Source organism: Protopterus annectens, chromosome 9.part0 (genome assembly GCF_019279795.1).
Source record: "Protopterus annectens isolate FY-2018-M chromosome 9.part0, PAN1.0, whole genome shotgun sequence".
NCBI lineage: Eukaryota > Metazoa > Chordata > Ceratodontiformes > Protopteridae > Protopterus > Protopterus annectens.
In genome coordinates this window covers 1,603,745,931-1,603,760,845 of record NC_056743.1, presented here as the reverse complement: position 1 = coordinate 1,603,760,845, position 14,915 = coordinate 1,603,745,931, and the positions used below count along the sequence as shown (strand labels likewise).

At 38.3% G+C, this 14,915-nt stretch overlaps 1 protein-coding gene across 2 annotated transcripts in view; it reads right to left on the bottom strand.

The window, feature by feature from the left end:
- LOC122812206 (transitional endoplasmic reticulum ATPase-like) overlaps positions 1–14,915 on the bottom strand; it is a 530,874-nt gene that overhangs the window by 59,686 nt on the left and 456,273 nt on the right. Inside the window, exon 17 of one of the 2 annotated variants that reach the window (XM_044084545.1) lies at positions 13,072–13,223. In XM_044084545.1, coding sequence (XP_043940480.1) covers positions 13,072–13,223 — 152 coding nt within the window. Of the gene's footprint in view, positions 1–13,067; positions 13,224–14,915 lie in introns of those variants that run through there. The other variant, XM_044084546.1, reaches the window with a different exon arrangement.

The following is a 14,915-nucleotide window of genomic DNA, read 5'->3' as shown; positions in this document are numbered from 1 at the left end:
ATAACAACAAAGTTATAACAACACAGTTATTCCTGGATATTTTAATATCAGTGCTACTGGGAAAGACTCTCTCCCTGATCAAAATGTTGCAGCAATTTAGCTTGGCTCAAATAATTCTAGCTCCTACTCAAAATAATACAAGAAATGTCTCTAGCCCCACACTTGAACTAATAATAACCAATATGCAAAATGTGCCTTCACACTGAAATACTCCCCAATGCTCTGAGTGACTACTCAGCCATTAAATATATTTGGTCATTAAGAACATAAAAAAGCACCTCAAATAACTGAAGGAAAATCTTTGCTTAATAATTTAGCAAATCTCAAATACTTATTCAGTGCTATTGATTGGACTCTCCTGTATGCCATGTCTGAACCCACCCATGCTTTAGAATTCTTGAACACAAAACTGATCACAATTTAGGATACACTGTACCCCCTTACAAGAAGAAGGCCTAGATCGCAGTGTTGCCCATGGATTTCAGTGGATATTAAAAAAAATTAAAGCTGGAGATTCAGCCTAGAAGAAATAGAAAAAGAACACCAACAATACAGAGCTAGACCAAACTTTTCAGAGTTTAAGGAAAGAAAAAGTAAATTCATCAAATACTGCTAAATCCCTGTACCTTACACAGGAACATAAAGCAAATTTGTGTAGACCCAATCAGTTTGGGAAAGAAATAAAACATTTAAAATGGAAATTAAATAACTCTTCAGCTACAAAAAGTGAAACCTTAACATTGAATCATTCCACCTTTGCTAATGATTCTACTCACTTTTTGCAGTTCACCATAACTGACTTACCTAAAGCCTTTCTAGTAATTTGCTCCCCCACCAACGAAGAACAAAAACAAGAATCTTCATTCCCTGATATATACCCCCTAGCCTCTTATGCAGCAACTTTTCACTTCTGTGAGATTTCAGTAAAACAGACCAAGTCCCCACTTCGCAAACTCAATAATGCAATATCTAAATCCAGTAGTCTTCATCCCACCTTCCTAAGGCTTGGAGCTGAAAAATTCTCTAAACCCTTTTCTCTTATATTTACCGCTCTCTCACCTCAGGCAGTGTCCCACAAGCATTCAAGCATGCAGTTATAATCCTTCTACCTAAAGTCACTTCTCCTAATGGGTTGAACGATTACAGACTTATTTCTACCCTGTGCTCTATTACAAAAATATCTGGAAAACTTTTATACAAGCATCTACAGTTATGGCCTGTTATGTGATACACAACATGGCTTTTGCAATGCTTTTGGTACCTTTACTTGGTAATGGCCAATGATACCATTTATTGCAACCTGAATGAGGGGCATATCACATCAAGTCTCTGTTGAAATAACAAGGGCTTTTGAAATGGTCAGCCATACTTTCTCTTCAACAAACTGAAAAGTCACAACTTTGGAGATAACACTATCTGTTGGTTTCGCAGCTATCTGAAAAACAGAACCTTCCAAGTCCATAGTAATGTCTCATCATCTACTGCTGGTAAACTTAATGCATGTTTAATGCAAGGGTCTGGGCTAGGTATTCTTCTGTCCTCTCTTTGTTAAGGATCACCTCCTAGAATTACCAGATCTCAAATTAATAATGTATGCAGATGATATGCTGCTCCTGCAGTCCAATATTAGCCACTCTGACCTGCAAACCAAGTTAAATGACAATTTCACTCAGTTATGCATCTGGTGTACTGCTAACAAACTACGAATTAACCCCAGGAAAACCAATGCAATTGTCATAGCCTCAGCCAAGAAACTGCCCAATCCTCTTTCTGAGCTCTCAGCAGATCTTAATGGGAACAGAATACCAAAATGTCACTGAACAGAGGCACATAGACTCAATACTCAGCCTACCCTTTCCTTTATCTAATATATAGATTTTGTAACTAATAAAGTCCTTGCTTAATTAAAACTACTTTACAAAATCAGTCACCTCTTTGTACCTGTTGCTCGCAGAGTCATTGCTAAAAATATTTTAATACCCAAAATTGAATATGGTCTTCCCTTTTCTCATTATGCATTCAGCTCATAGTACTCACAGAATGCAGACTGCAGATTCATTCTATTAGCAATCCCCAGACACATCACTTCAATTTGCTAAAACATTTCAAATAGCTTTCACTGCCTCAAAGGGACACTTTTCTTCTAAGTAGTTTAACTTATAAGGTGCTAAAACGTGGTCATTGCCACCTTTAAGAATTAAACTACTTTTACAAGACAACCCTTATGTACTCAAAATTACACATGACAAGTTTCACTCTTCCATACTCTCCATTTAAAACTGCTGTAGGTAAGAAATCCTCCTCTGAACTCGGATCTGCTACCTGGAACCGCCTGCCTACAGACAACAAAATTCTAGAAACCATTAAAAGCTTCAATGATGCACTTTTACTGAATCTAATGAATGCAAATGCAGCCATGACAATGGTTAGGTAACTTATCATTCCATATCATAAATACTGCAACACAGTTAAACTTTTCTTAGCCTCTTAATGTGGTATCTTATACACAAATATTTCATACGTATATAGGAGTTTATGTATTATACATATGACTGCACTGTGTTTTATGCACATCTTAGCTTGCTTTTTGTATATATCTTTTTTCAATGCACTCTGGATATATTGATGTTACCGTATCAGCATGCGATATTATTATGTTCTGATTTTGTATAAAATGTTGTTGATTGAAAGACCGTACTGTATTTTCTGCTCTTTGAGCTCAGGTTGTGGCTGAAAAGGGTCAACAGAGCAGTCCACTTACCAGGTAAACATATAATAAATAAATAAAACCCCAAATATCTTAAGTTTGGATGAATAGGAAGTGATGATAACCATCTTTTAAATCTAGTGTTGCTAAGAAATATACATGAGGAAGAAGAGTTAACAGGTTGCAAAGTGACAGCACTTTGAACGTAGGCACTATCACAAACAGGTTTAAAAAAGAAAGATCCGGAAATGGTCTCCAAGTATTTTCTTTCTTTGGCACTGAAAACATCCTTGAATACAAACTTTTCCAACCTGGGAAGGAGGAACTGGTTCTATCACTCCATTTGACAACAAATGCTGAAGAATGGGGGAAATTGAAGAGTCTGTTCTGCTGGATGAGGAATCACCCCCTAAAAGAAGGAATTTCCTCCCACTGGCATCTGTAACCTTGATAAAAAGATCTTCAGAAACCATTTGTCTGAAAAAAGAAACTGCCAAAGAGCAAAGTAGATATTCAGACTTTCTGGAAGGGAAAAGGGACTGCCAGGATGGGAGGAGGAGACAAGGTCCCTTAAATAGTCATTCTGACTTATTGGGCTGTCCTTGGCTTTGTAGGCGGTCCTGAATACTTTTTGGAACCTCCTTGTCATCTCTTCTTAAAAGTCTGTTTACAAGCATTTTGCTGAGACTGTTTATTTTGTTTTTTGCCAAAACTGGATGAGAGGTTAGAGAATCCCTTAGAACATTTTGCAAAGCAGGGCTGAATAGGTTCATAGGTTCATAGGTAGGTAGTAGGCTATTGGCCCTAGGGCCTATATAAGCCTAGCCAAAAATATAACCTGGCTTTCACCCCCCAAATAAATATTTTCCTGTGCCCCTGTCGAGCAGAGCCACAGAAGTGATCCCTGGGGTGAATTTCCTATCTCCCATCCAATCATCAAGATTTTTCTTGAAGAGTTCTAATGAGGAGCTCTGTTTGACATAGATAGGTAGTCTGTTCCAGAGTATGGGAAGTCTCTGGGACAGGAATCTATCCCTCCAGCATGTTCTGTTTATTGTGGTGACAAGGTTTAGGTCCCTAGAGCGTGTACCTCGGAGGGATTGGGATTTCTTAAGTGGAGCATGTCCAACAGCTCTGGGTTTAACATAGCTTTGTATGTTAGGCAGAGATCGCCTCTGAGTAGGCGATATGCGATGGAGTAAAGCTGGAGTTTTTTGAGACGGTCTGCGTAGGGCATCTGTTTGAGGCCAGTAATCCTCTTTGTGATGTATTTCTGTGGCCTTTCCAGTTGTTGTAGATATCTTGTGAGGTATATACCAAAAGGGGCATTGTACTCTATAATGGGTCTAATGAGTGATGAGCAGAGGGGAACAATGCCCTCTTTTTTTCTGGATGAGAAACCTTTTGTGATGAGGTGAGCCACGTAGAAGTATTTCCTGACCACTGTGGCGATGTGATTATCAAAAGAGAGACTACTGTCCACCTGTGTCCCAAGGTCTCTTATCACATTTTTGGCGTTAAGTAGACTACCAGCTATGTGGTAGTTCATGGGTACAGAGTTTTTACCAAAGGGGATGACAACATACTTTTTGGCATTGAGCTTCAGGCCATGGCTTTTACACCAGGCATCTGTCTCAGTGAGGCCCTTTTGTAGTATGTCCACATTGTTAGGAGTTTCGATTATAGCTCCTAGTTTGCAGTCATCTGCAAACTTTGTTAGCCAAAGACCTTCTGTGTTAGCCTGTACTTCAGAATGAGCTTAGAGATTCCTTATATCAGCTTACCCTATTTCTTTCCAGAAGTGGAGGATACATTGGGATATGAATCTATCACACGAGTATGTTTTATCTGTTGATGAAGGTTTAGTTTCTTTAATGTGGTATTTAAGGAACCATTTGTTCTATGAAAGAAAAGGTCAAGGAGGGTTGGATTTTACATGGCTTGAAGTCTAGACATAGATCCCAATTGAGGAGTCTATAAAAAGACTGAGTATATGGAAAGGGATGCCAGTCTGTCCTGATCATACCTCTCAACTGTCCAGATTTTCACAGATTTTTGGCTCATATTTTTGGTCTGTTCCTCATAAAATCTGTAGTTTTCTGGCAAATCAGGGGAATGATCTGAGGATTGAAGTCACTATGTAAAAACATACATTTTGAGTTTCAGACTTCAGATCCTTCAGAGAATGTATGTTAAAACAAACCCTGTCACTCTAGCAACTTTCTAAGTTTATAAGAGCAATATTTAAAATATGTCCCAATTTTTGGGCCTTTGTCCCCCAGTTGTGTGGGACTTTGTCCAGATTTCTTGCACTAAGAGGTTGAGAGGTATGGTACAGATAAGTAAAATTTAGGAGGTCACTCACTGTACTTCTCAGGTCTTTCAAGCTAAGTGATATATTTAGAAAACACATACTAAAACAGGCATTGCATTCTTTAGTGCGGGAGATGGAAGTAAAGGGGGTTAAGACTTCTCTAAATGTGCAAGAGTTGCCTTTTGATATTACATGAGCTAGATAGAAGGCTTCCTAAACAACAGTGGAGATATGGTCAAAGGCTTTCCTAACTAACATGGAGTGATAATGGGCAAAAGGTAAGGAATTATCAGGAAGGACACCTAGATCTCTTATGAGACTGTCTTACTTTCTTTACCCTTAGATACCAGCTTCTGCTTCTGGCAGCCTCTCTGCTTTGTTGTAGCACAGAAAAGCTTAAGACTCTGTGTAAGTATCCATCCAGCTCTTTCTTACTTTCTGCTCCCATTTCTCTTAGTCTTTTCTTAGCTATGGATTTTCTCCACAATATTACTTTAACTGTTGGAATCTCTTGGCAAGACTTGCATTCCCTGTCAGTCTCCACACTGACTTCTTTTAGTATTTTAACTGCTGAAGTATTTTGATAAGCTCTAGTACCAGACTTGTGGTGCTGTGGTGATTCTGAGTAATATGGACACTTAAGAAAGAATCTCACATCAGGCTGTGTATTCAAGAGTGGATTAATGCAATAAAATGGTGCAGTTTCTGCTCAAAATAAAAGTGTGTGTGTGTGTGTGTGTGTGTGTGTGTGTGTGTGTGTGTGTGTTTGTGTGTGTGTAACCAGTTGTATATGAATAAAATAAAGTGGTAGGTGCTGGAGATGAGCTATAAGGCAGAAATGAGGTACATGGGTGTTTGGTTTAATGGCTCATGGTGGAGGGTGCAGTTGTAGCTGGCAGCTGATAGCTGGTGTAGTTGACAGAGTAGCAATGTATAACGATACTTACCCACAGTAAACAAAATTGTGTAGTCAAGTAGTAATGGAGTAGAAAGCAAGGGTATACGTGTGCTCATTTTTTAAATTTGTTGGATGGTGAGGAAGAGTAAAAAACTACATAAGCACCTACAGGGGAAGCAAGTGCGTACACAGTGATCCCTGAGTAGTCTAAGAGCATGGAGTCTGCTTTCATCTGAGAAACTAAATAAATAACAACGTATATCACTGGGGTTAGGTGTGGCAGAAAGAAGAGGAAAGATAAGAGCAATGCAGACCTTGTAAGTGTTAGAAGGGCCGGACCACACATGGAAGCCTAAGCAAAACAGAGCTATGTATTTACTAGATAGCTGCGTTAGGACTAAAGTGAAGAAGTGGAGGACAATATAGCCAATCAAGAAGACAGATATAGTGAGATGTTAAAGAATCTCAGTGCTTTTGTAGTGGGCAATGCAAGCAGTTGTGGGATCTGTGAAAAGGAAACAGGGTAGCTTGAGCAAAATATACTGCAGCAGGAACCAAAGTTAGATAAGCTGATGGAAGAAGTGGAGGTACTTAAATGAGCTAAAGGAAATTAAATTCAAGGTGGACAAAATAAGCATAAAAACAGACGTGCTGGAGAACAGCATGAAGAGATAATTTCCAGAGGGGAGGAAGGGGTGGAGGGGGAATATATAAAAGTTGTACAAGCCTCGGTCATAGATTTAGTGAAGGAGATTGGAAGCTGGGTCCCAGAAATGGGAAGAGTGTACAGGGAGGGAAAGCCCAATAACCCATGCACTAGAAGGAGACATGCTATTGTTAACATGCAGTGCCACCAAACTAAAGAGTGTCTCTAAAGGCAAGCAACATCTAAGAGGGTTCTGTTAACATGAGACTTAAAGGAGTCAAGAGTACTGAGGGATTTTTCAGGCCTGGCACACTAATACAGAGTTGAGATGAGGATAGAGTTATGGCATCTGATGCAGAAGGGATGGAGAGAAGGCTGTTATAGCCTGAAATTATTAGAACCAAATTTCAGGAGATGCCATATTGTTAACCTCTAAACAACAAGCTATCATATCTTATGTAGAGATTGAGAGCAGAAGATAAATGGTGAGAGTACTTTAAGACAGAGGAAGTAGAGGTACACCACTGAAGGTAGAACACGGAGGAAGAGGAGGAGGAGTGTGGAGGTATGTAGTGTTGCAGCAACAAGTGGTGCACTTGAGTTGATAAAAGGGGCAGTGACAGGCACCCAGAAAGAGTGATGGGAGGTGGAATGGAAAATAAAGTTCCATGGAAAGCAGAGAAGAGGATGGCATGCCTGTGTTTCCAGTGCATACTTTAACAAGAACAAGTATGATGGTATATAGTACCCATGCAAAAGAAACACAAGGAGTACAGAGGAGGGGAGACTATACAAATAGGTCAACTTTAAAGACACCCAAAACAAAAAGAAAATGGTTCAAGCGAAATGAGAGAGGAAGAAGTGGCAGAACAGAGGAGTGATATGGAGGAGAAGGTGAACAACATGTATCAGAAGTGGAGGATTGGGAGAAGGAAGATACAGTGACCAAAAAAAAAAAAAAAAAAACTAAACAAGTTTCTTTTAAGTTTCAGCTTTTTTCGTGTTTTTATTGTTCAGAAAGAAGATGCAGGCAGATGAAAACCAGGCAGATAGAAAAGACCCAAGAATTAGAAGTTGGTTTATGACAAACACACTAGGTTTTGACCTTGCAAGTTGGGCTAAACATGGCAGTTGAGCCCAGAAATTTAAAACTTTGTGTGGGGCGATCTAGGAGAACAGTGCTTTACCATGTACCTGTTTTATTCTTTATATCTTCTCCAGGTGAGAAAAAGCAAGGGCTTCATGGGGGAAGAGAAGAGATGATGAGTGAATACGGAGTATGAAGATGTTTGGTGGAGAAGAAGGAACAAAAAGCAGATGAAAAGTAAGGAAAGAGGTATTAGCAATGGTTGTTGAAACTTGAAGCTAAGTAAAACTTTCAAATTATGTAAGATGGGAAAGTGGAAGGAACCTCTAGCACTGGTCCGGTGGGTTACCAAAGGTTGTACCTATATGCTATGGAAAATATTATGGAGTGGTATACGTGTTTAGTGATTTAAAATTCAATAAGAGGGAAGGGGGAGGGTTAGAGCCATTGTGGGCAGCTGAGTGATACATGCTACAGGCAATTCAATTCAATTCCTTTTACGTAAGATTTATGATTATAATTCAGATATGTATGATATCATTTCTAATATCTAGTGCAGAGAACAGTGCATATCATCAAAACTTTTTAGCTAAAGAGATAAACTTTTAGGTCTAGATTGAAGTAACTCTAATCTAAACCCTGTATGTATATAACATATGTAGGAAGTGAAAGCAATGTGCTAAATGTTCTGTAATTTATTTTTATTTAATTTACTGATAACTGTTAAAGAATGCATTGTAAAATTTAATGGGTTACATAGGTGAGCCTAGTAAGTCCTGGTACGTGAATTAATATGGGGAGGATTCATCTTTTTTACAGCTTTTAAAGAACAAAGTATACTAATATAATTGAAATATATTTTGGAATATTTGTAGATTGAGAGGGTTTTTATATTTAGGAATAGTTTGGAGATAATATGCCATTGTTTACAACATAGTTAAATTGCATAGTCTTTTTCTTCTTTCGGCTTTTCCCGGTTAGGGGTCGCCACAGCGGATCACCTGTCCCCTCATGATTAGCAGTGGAGTTCTACAGTGTTGTGTTGCTAGCCTGATACCCAACTTTCCACAGAAGGCAAACACATGCACACATTCACACCTAGGGCCAATTTAGAGTGTCCAATCCACCTACAGTATGTCTTTGGGATGTGGGAGGAAACCGGAGCACCTGGAGGAAACCCATGCGACCACAGGGAGGACATGCAGACTCCACACAGAAGGCACCCCAACAGAGGATCAAACCACTGAGCCTCTTGCTGTGAGGTGGCAACACTAACCTCTGCACCACCGCGGCTGCCCTTAACATAGTTAAATTGTATAGTACATAAGTTAAAGTATACTTTTTTAACAGCTGGCCAGTCTACTGCACAGTTGTGTAATTACAGGGGTAAAAAAGGCAAGCTTGGAAGAGTAAGATGATAAAATGCAGGTCATAAAGGTAGAAGAACACAGCAATATTCAAGGTGGAGTGGATGCTGGGCTGGGGGTGGTAGGGTGATGGTAACAGGATATAATGAACAAGATCAGAAGGTGGAAGAAAATTTCTGGGGAGCATTACTCAAGTGGCTGTTAAAGTAGAAGACAGGCAGAGACTTTGGCCTATCTTGTCCAGTGTGTGGGAGCATTGGTGCAACCATGTGGCATGTCTAAAGACCTCTGGGGTCCAACTCCTGAGGAGCAGAAGTAGGTTCAGGGACTGGAGGGTGGGTAGTTAGAATGTGGGGGGGGGTGTCAGTAACTCAGTAAAGATGGAATGGGTTTTGAGAAGAACTCTGGGAGAAGGATTAGAGATAGTATGCTTACAGGAGCTTAAAGATGCAGATGAAAGGACATAAATGGTTGGGGCAGACTGTCCCAGAAGGAGGTAGGTAAGGAACAGGGATGTTGGCAAAAGAAGAAGGACTTTATTGGTGGGAAGGCAGTGTGACAGGTGAGACTGGTGGGTAATGTGAGGAGATATTTTTGAAGGAGTATAATTAAAAATGTTGACATTTCAACATGTTGACCCTCACAAGACTGACTATTAAAATTCTGATATGGGACTGATTAATGCTGACATTACACACTAATATTATACATGCTAATATTGTTATAAACAAATATCAACCACTGTCAATATTTTACAGTGAAAATAACTGACTTTTACTCATTTAAACTAAATGCTTTCTTAGTTAGAAGCCACACTTGAACAGATCCCCAGGGCCTTAATGTTTTATTTTAACATTTTTTTCACTATTTATTTCTAACATTTTTCACTGTATTTCCATCTTGGCAATTATAGCTATGGTTTTCAGCCTACTTAGATGTTCACTTGTAGATTTATATAGATGTTCTTTTATATTATGATATGTTTTTTACACACAAATCTGATGAAGCAATTATTTGATACAAAAGCGATCTTTGTTAAAAGTGTTTCAGTGTATAAGTTACTAATATTTATTCTGATAGATGTCTAGAGGTAGGTCTTTTTGTTAGTTAATTAGTCATTTTGTTAGTGAGTTGGTTTCTTAATTAATAAAGTTTGGATTAGTAGGTAAGCCTTAATAAGCTGTTCTTATATTATATATTTTAATTTGTCTCTAGCTTTTAAGTTTCAGTTCTAAGGCAGCACAGTCTCAGTTTACACTGTGGTATTAAGGGGGAAGGGGGACTTGTTTAAAGGAATGAGTTTAATGCTTTTATTGCTCTTAAGCTCAAAGTTTCCTGAAGAATTAACTGGGTTTTCGGATTCCCATTGAGGTGGATGGCTAATTCACTTCTGTGTGGACGTCTGTTGCTGCAGGCCAAGCAACTGTTTTTCAGTCTTCTCTGTCATCCTTGTTACTCTGTACTGTATCAGTTCTGTTATAAATTTTAGTATCATTTATAAGGAAATGCGCCTTTGTGTTTTTTTTCTTTTACTTTGGTCTGTGCTGTCAGTTATATAGTAAAGAGGGGTAGACCGAGCAATGACCCCTGTAAGAGCTTAATAACAGCTTGCATTTCCCTAATGTAAAAAATGGTAATGAAGTATACAGCTTCATCTAGAATCCTAGTTTGCCATCCCCTCTGTTGTGGATTTTACATTTCTGGTCTTGTTTTGAGTATTGTGGAATTAATGTAGTGCGAACATCTTCATAGCGTCATAATTAAGTCGCATACCAATGGCTTAGCAAAACATGTTTTGACTACATCAGAACACCATTCATTTAAGTTTATAGCCATTGAAGCCATTTATGTGAGCCAGCATTTAGGTGATGTTAGAAACATCACTGAGCTACATGAAGCTAAATGGATTATTGGGTTCCAGACGGACACTAACAAAGGGTGCCTTTGAAACCATCCTTAAAAGTTAGATGATTATTCAGATAGTCTGTAGTTCCGGTTCATTTTTATATTTTGAAGCTGTATCCTAATGATTTTCACAGGTGTTTTTTCAATATGGTTCTTTATTTCTGTGACTCGAGTTAACACAAATAGTCTGTGTCATAAAAGCCTTCTCTATACATGTTAATAACTGTATTAATTGCAGATACATTAGTTCATGTTCATTCATTTTATAAGAATGCAGCATTCTTATATCTATTCATTATTGTACAGATAGCTTCAATAGGCTATGTGATTGAGTCCTATATCGTTCACATTAGAAAGTGTCATTAAAAGGATTTCTGTTAAATGGTATATTTTAATACGCTTAGTATGCAGTAATTTAGCTTTTAGAAGATACGATGCCATCGCACACATTGCAGGTGCAGTTTTATGTATTATAATGTTCATACTTCATTAAATAAATTAATAGTATTTAAAGTTTGCTTTCAAGGATGATATGTGAGTTGTCTAAATGGATAGTAAGTCTATACAAGTTCTGCATACCTCTGGAAAATTTGAAATGTTTTTTAAAAATTGTTTAAAGTTAAGTCTGTGTTTTTATATAGGCTACTGAGTACAAATTGTTTATGTTTTATACTAGTATATATATTAGTTTATATTCAAGCATATGGCAGCATCTAAAGCAGATATGTTTTAAGTTTATATTTGATATTTTATCGATCGCACTACATTGTTTCCTAGTTATGTGTTTTCAGGATTTAGCATTATATAGTATAGAAGAGTATGTACCTTTATGATCTACTGTATTTGGTTACATGGTAACTGTGATGTAACAATCTTGTTAAAGTATACATTGATTTTATTGGTTCTTTGAAATTTGAAGCCTATAAAATATGTGCTTTATTTTGTACTCATTTGGTCTGAAGAAGCAAGTAGCGTACTTGTGAAAGTGCTAACCAGATATTAAAATTTTTACCCTAGCCGTATTTCGGATCATTTGTTTTTGTTTTACGCTATTTGGTTTACTGCTGTGAGCTTCATAAAGAAGCCGTTCATCCTAGTTGCTGGCATTCTTCTCTTCTTTTGGATTATTACTAGGAAAACTATAGCTTTGATGTTAAAGACATTTGTTGATGATGTGATATCTTTGCTCTTTAAAGTTTTATCGAGCCTTGTCATAACTTTCCTTTCAAGAAGAAATCATCTTTTTTTATTTCAGGGCTGCAATGATCACCTACAATGATCTCTAAGCCCAGTAAAATAAAATAAGGTGAAACTAAATCATTTAATGTATTTATGTTGCACAGCAAGCTATCCTTTTCACTTTCTAAGTTTGGCTTCATCATTAGAATCTTTAGCTGATATTCACTTACAACCATCACTGTAGTATACTGTTCATATCTGTGGTTGTTAATATTCTTCTCTGCAGGTTTGATTCCAGCACCTCATTCTTCTAAGCCAGCAAGTAATCTTGAATTTCCAGTTCTGCAAGCTGAAGGCACTGTGCATTGTACACAGCAATGGGTGGCTTACTACTTATTAAGTCTAGGAAATAAGTTAATCAACAACCTATTTACATTTACCTTAAAATGTTTCTTCTTCTTTTTCTTCTTTTGGCTTTTCCCAGTTAGGGGTTGCCACAGCAGATCACCTGTCTGCTCATGATTGGCAGTGGAGTTTTACAGTGTCAAGTTGCCAGCCTGGCGCCCAGCCTTCCACAGAAGGCACACATATGCATGCACTCATGCCTAGGGCCAATTTAGAATGTTCAATCCACCTACAGCATGTCTTTGGGATGTGGGAGGAAACCGGAGCACCCGGAGGAAACCCACACGACCACAGGGAGGACATGCAGACTCTGCACAGAAGGCACCCCAGCCGAGGATTGAACAGAAAACCTCTTGCTGTGAGGTGGCAACGCTAACTGCTGCACCACCGCGGCCACCCATTTACCTTAAAATGTTTCTATGCTGGCAAAATGTGAATATATTTAAAGAAAGCCACTTGTTTTTTCTGTATCAGCTACATTAATAATCAATGTTGCACTTATTAGGTATACTTGGTAATAAAAATACATTTTATAAGAATTCTATGAATACTGTGTTCCTTACCTGAAGGTTCCAAATCCACGGCTTTGCTGCAAAGTCTGGGCAAACATTTCATACTTCCTGATGTCATTGTCACTAACTGAGCGTCTGGCAAATTTCATTGCTTCTTCAAAATGATCACGGCGAATTTCAGGAACTGGATCATAGTCATCATCCTAGAAAGGACAAGTAAATGTTAAATCGATACAGGTCAAATAATGCTGTTGGTACCACAAGTGTTTACAATCACCAAACACGTGCGCGCGTGCAGACACACACACACACACACACGCACACACTCACACACAGTGCATATGTAACTTTAAACCTGCAGAATGAAACTATAACAAAAGCACAGAAATTCTCCGATATTATCTCATGTTTCTTTCCTGTTCTGTTCTGTGCAGACTAAAGCACTATATTATTCTGGAGGACAGCAATAATACTGACTTTATCTAATATTTGTTCAGTTTGATCAATGTAAACTAAAGCATTTATTATTAGAGAGGAAAACATTTTGCCTTAAATTTTATAAAATTCATTAGTTCTTTCAAGTAAAGAACTATAATTAGATTTTGCTTAATTACATTTTACTTAAATATACTTTGTGTGTGTGTGTGTGTGTGTGTGTGTGTGAGTGTGTATGAGCACCTAGAGGGGAGGATCACTGTGTGTGAGTATGGCTGACTGAAATTTGTATTTGTGGTTGAGATCTTTTTTTAAAGTGTATGGAAGAAAGACTCTTTTTGGCGGTGAGATCCGAGTATGAGTGTGTGTGTGTGTGTGTGTGTGTGTGTGTGTGTGTGTGTGTGTGTGTGTGTGTGTGTGTGTGTGTTTGCATCTATGTGTGTTGTATGCAACTGGAAGAGCTTAGAAAGACTAGTGCAGAAAGTGTGTGTTTGAATGTGACATCATCATACAAAAGTGTGTGCATGAGTATGTGGATGAACAAGAGTTTGGTGTGTTTGTGTGAGACTGGCAGAGAGTGGGGTTAAGTGAGTTTTTATTTTTCCACCGTTTTGTAGTCTCAGAGTTAGTATATATTAATCTGGTGTAGAGTAAAGGGGATAAGGGTGCCTTTATTTTCTGTATTTCTAATGTATTGTTGAAGGAAGTTTCATTTTATGACGTGCGAGCAGTCATACTACTTTCAAGGAGTTAGTTTCCTAAAAGTGACATAAATTTAGAAAAACAGCATTATTGACAAAATAACCCCAGTTCTTTTTAATATACAAAATGGACCCAGTCCTATTTAAACTAACAAAAATAAAGTACAGTTGTGTAATCTCACCATAAATGTAGATGTTCGAGTGTGTTCACTGCTGCAGTCCTAACCATTGGGGTTATCCATGCTGTGGTAGCCCTCAGTCGGTCCAAATACCATAGTCAAGGTTTTGTGCACTGGCTGCTGTCACTTTCTGGCTGATGTCAGGTTGTCCGAGCTATAAAGGCGAGCAGTCGATGCCATTACCTCAGTTTTTCTTGCCTTAACCAACCCAAGAAGTCCAATTTTAATAATTATTAGTAGTCCTGGGGTCAGATACCCCCATAGAAATATGTGTCTCTCTAAGAAAAGCAGATATCAGGGGAAGGAGGGAGGGAAAGCATGACTGCAGCAGTGAACACACTCCAACATCTACATTTATGTTACGTGTACACAACTGTACTATGTTCTTTGTGTTTCACTGCTGCAGTCCTAACCATTGGGAAAATTCCCAAAGCTGAGGAAAAGGGTGGAAGATTAATAGAAACTTAAGATTGGGTGAGCATGCCCTGCAGAATTGCAGAGGCAAACCCAGCCCTAGATTTTGAGAATAGGTTCAGATGGTAATGTTTGGTGAAGGTGTGGACTGAAGTCCATGTGGCAG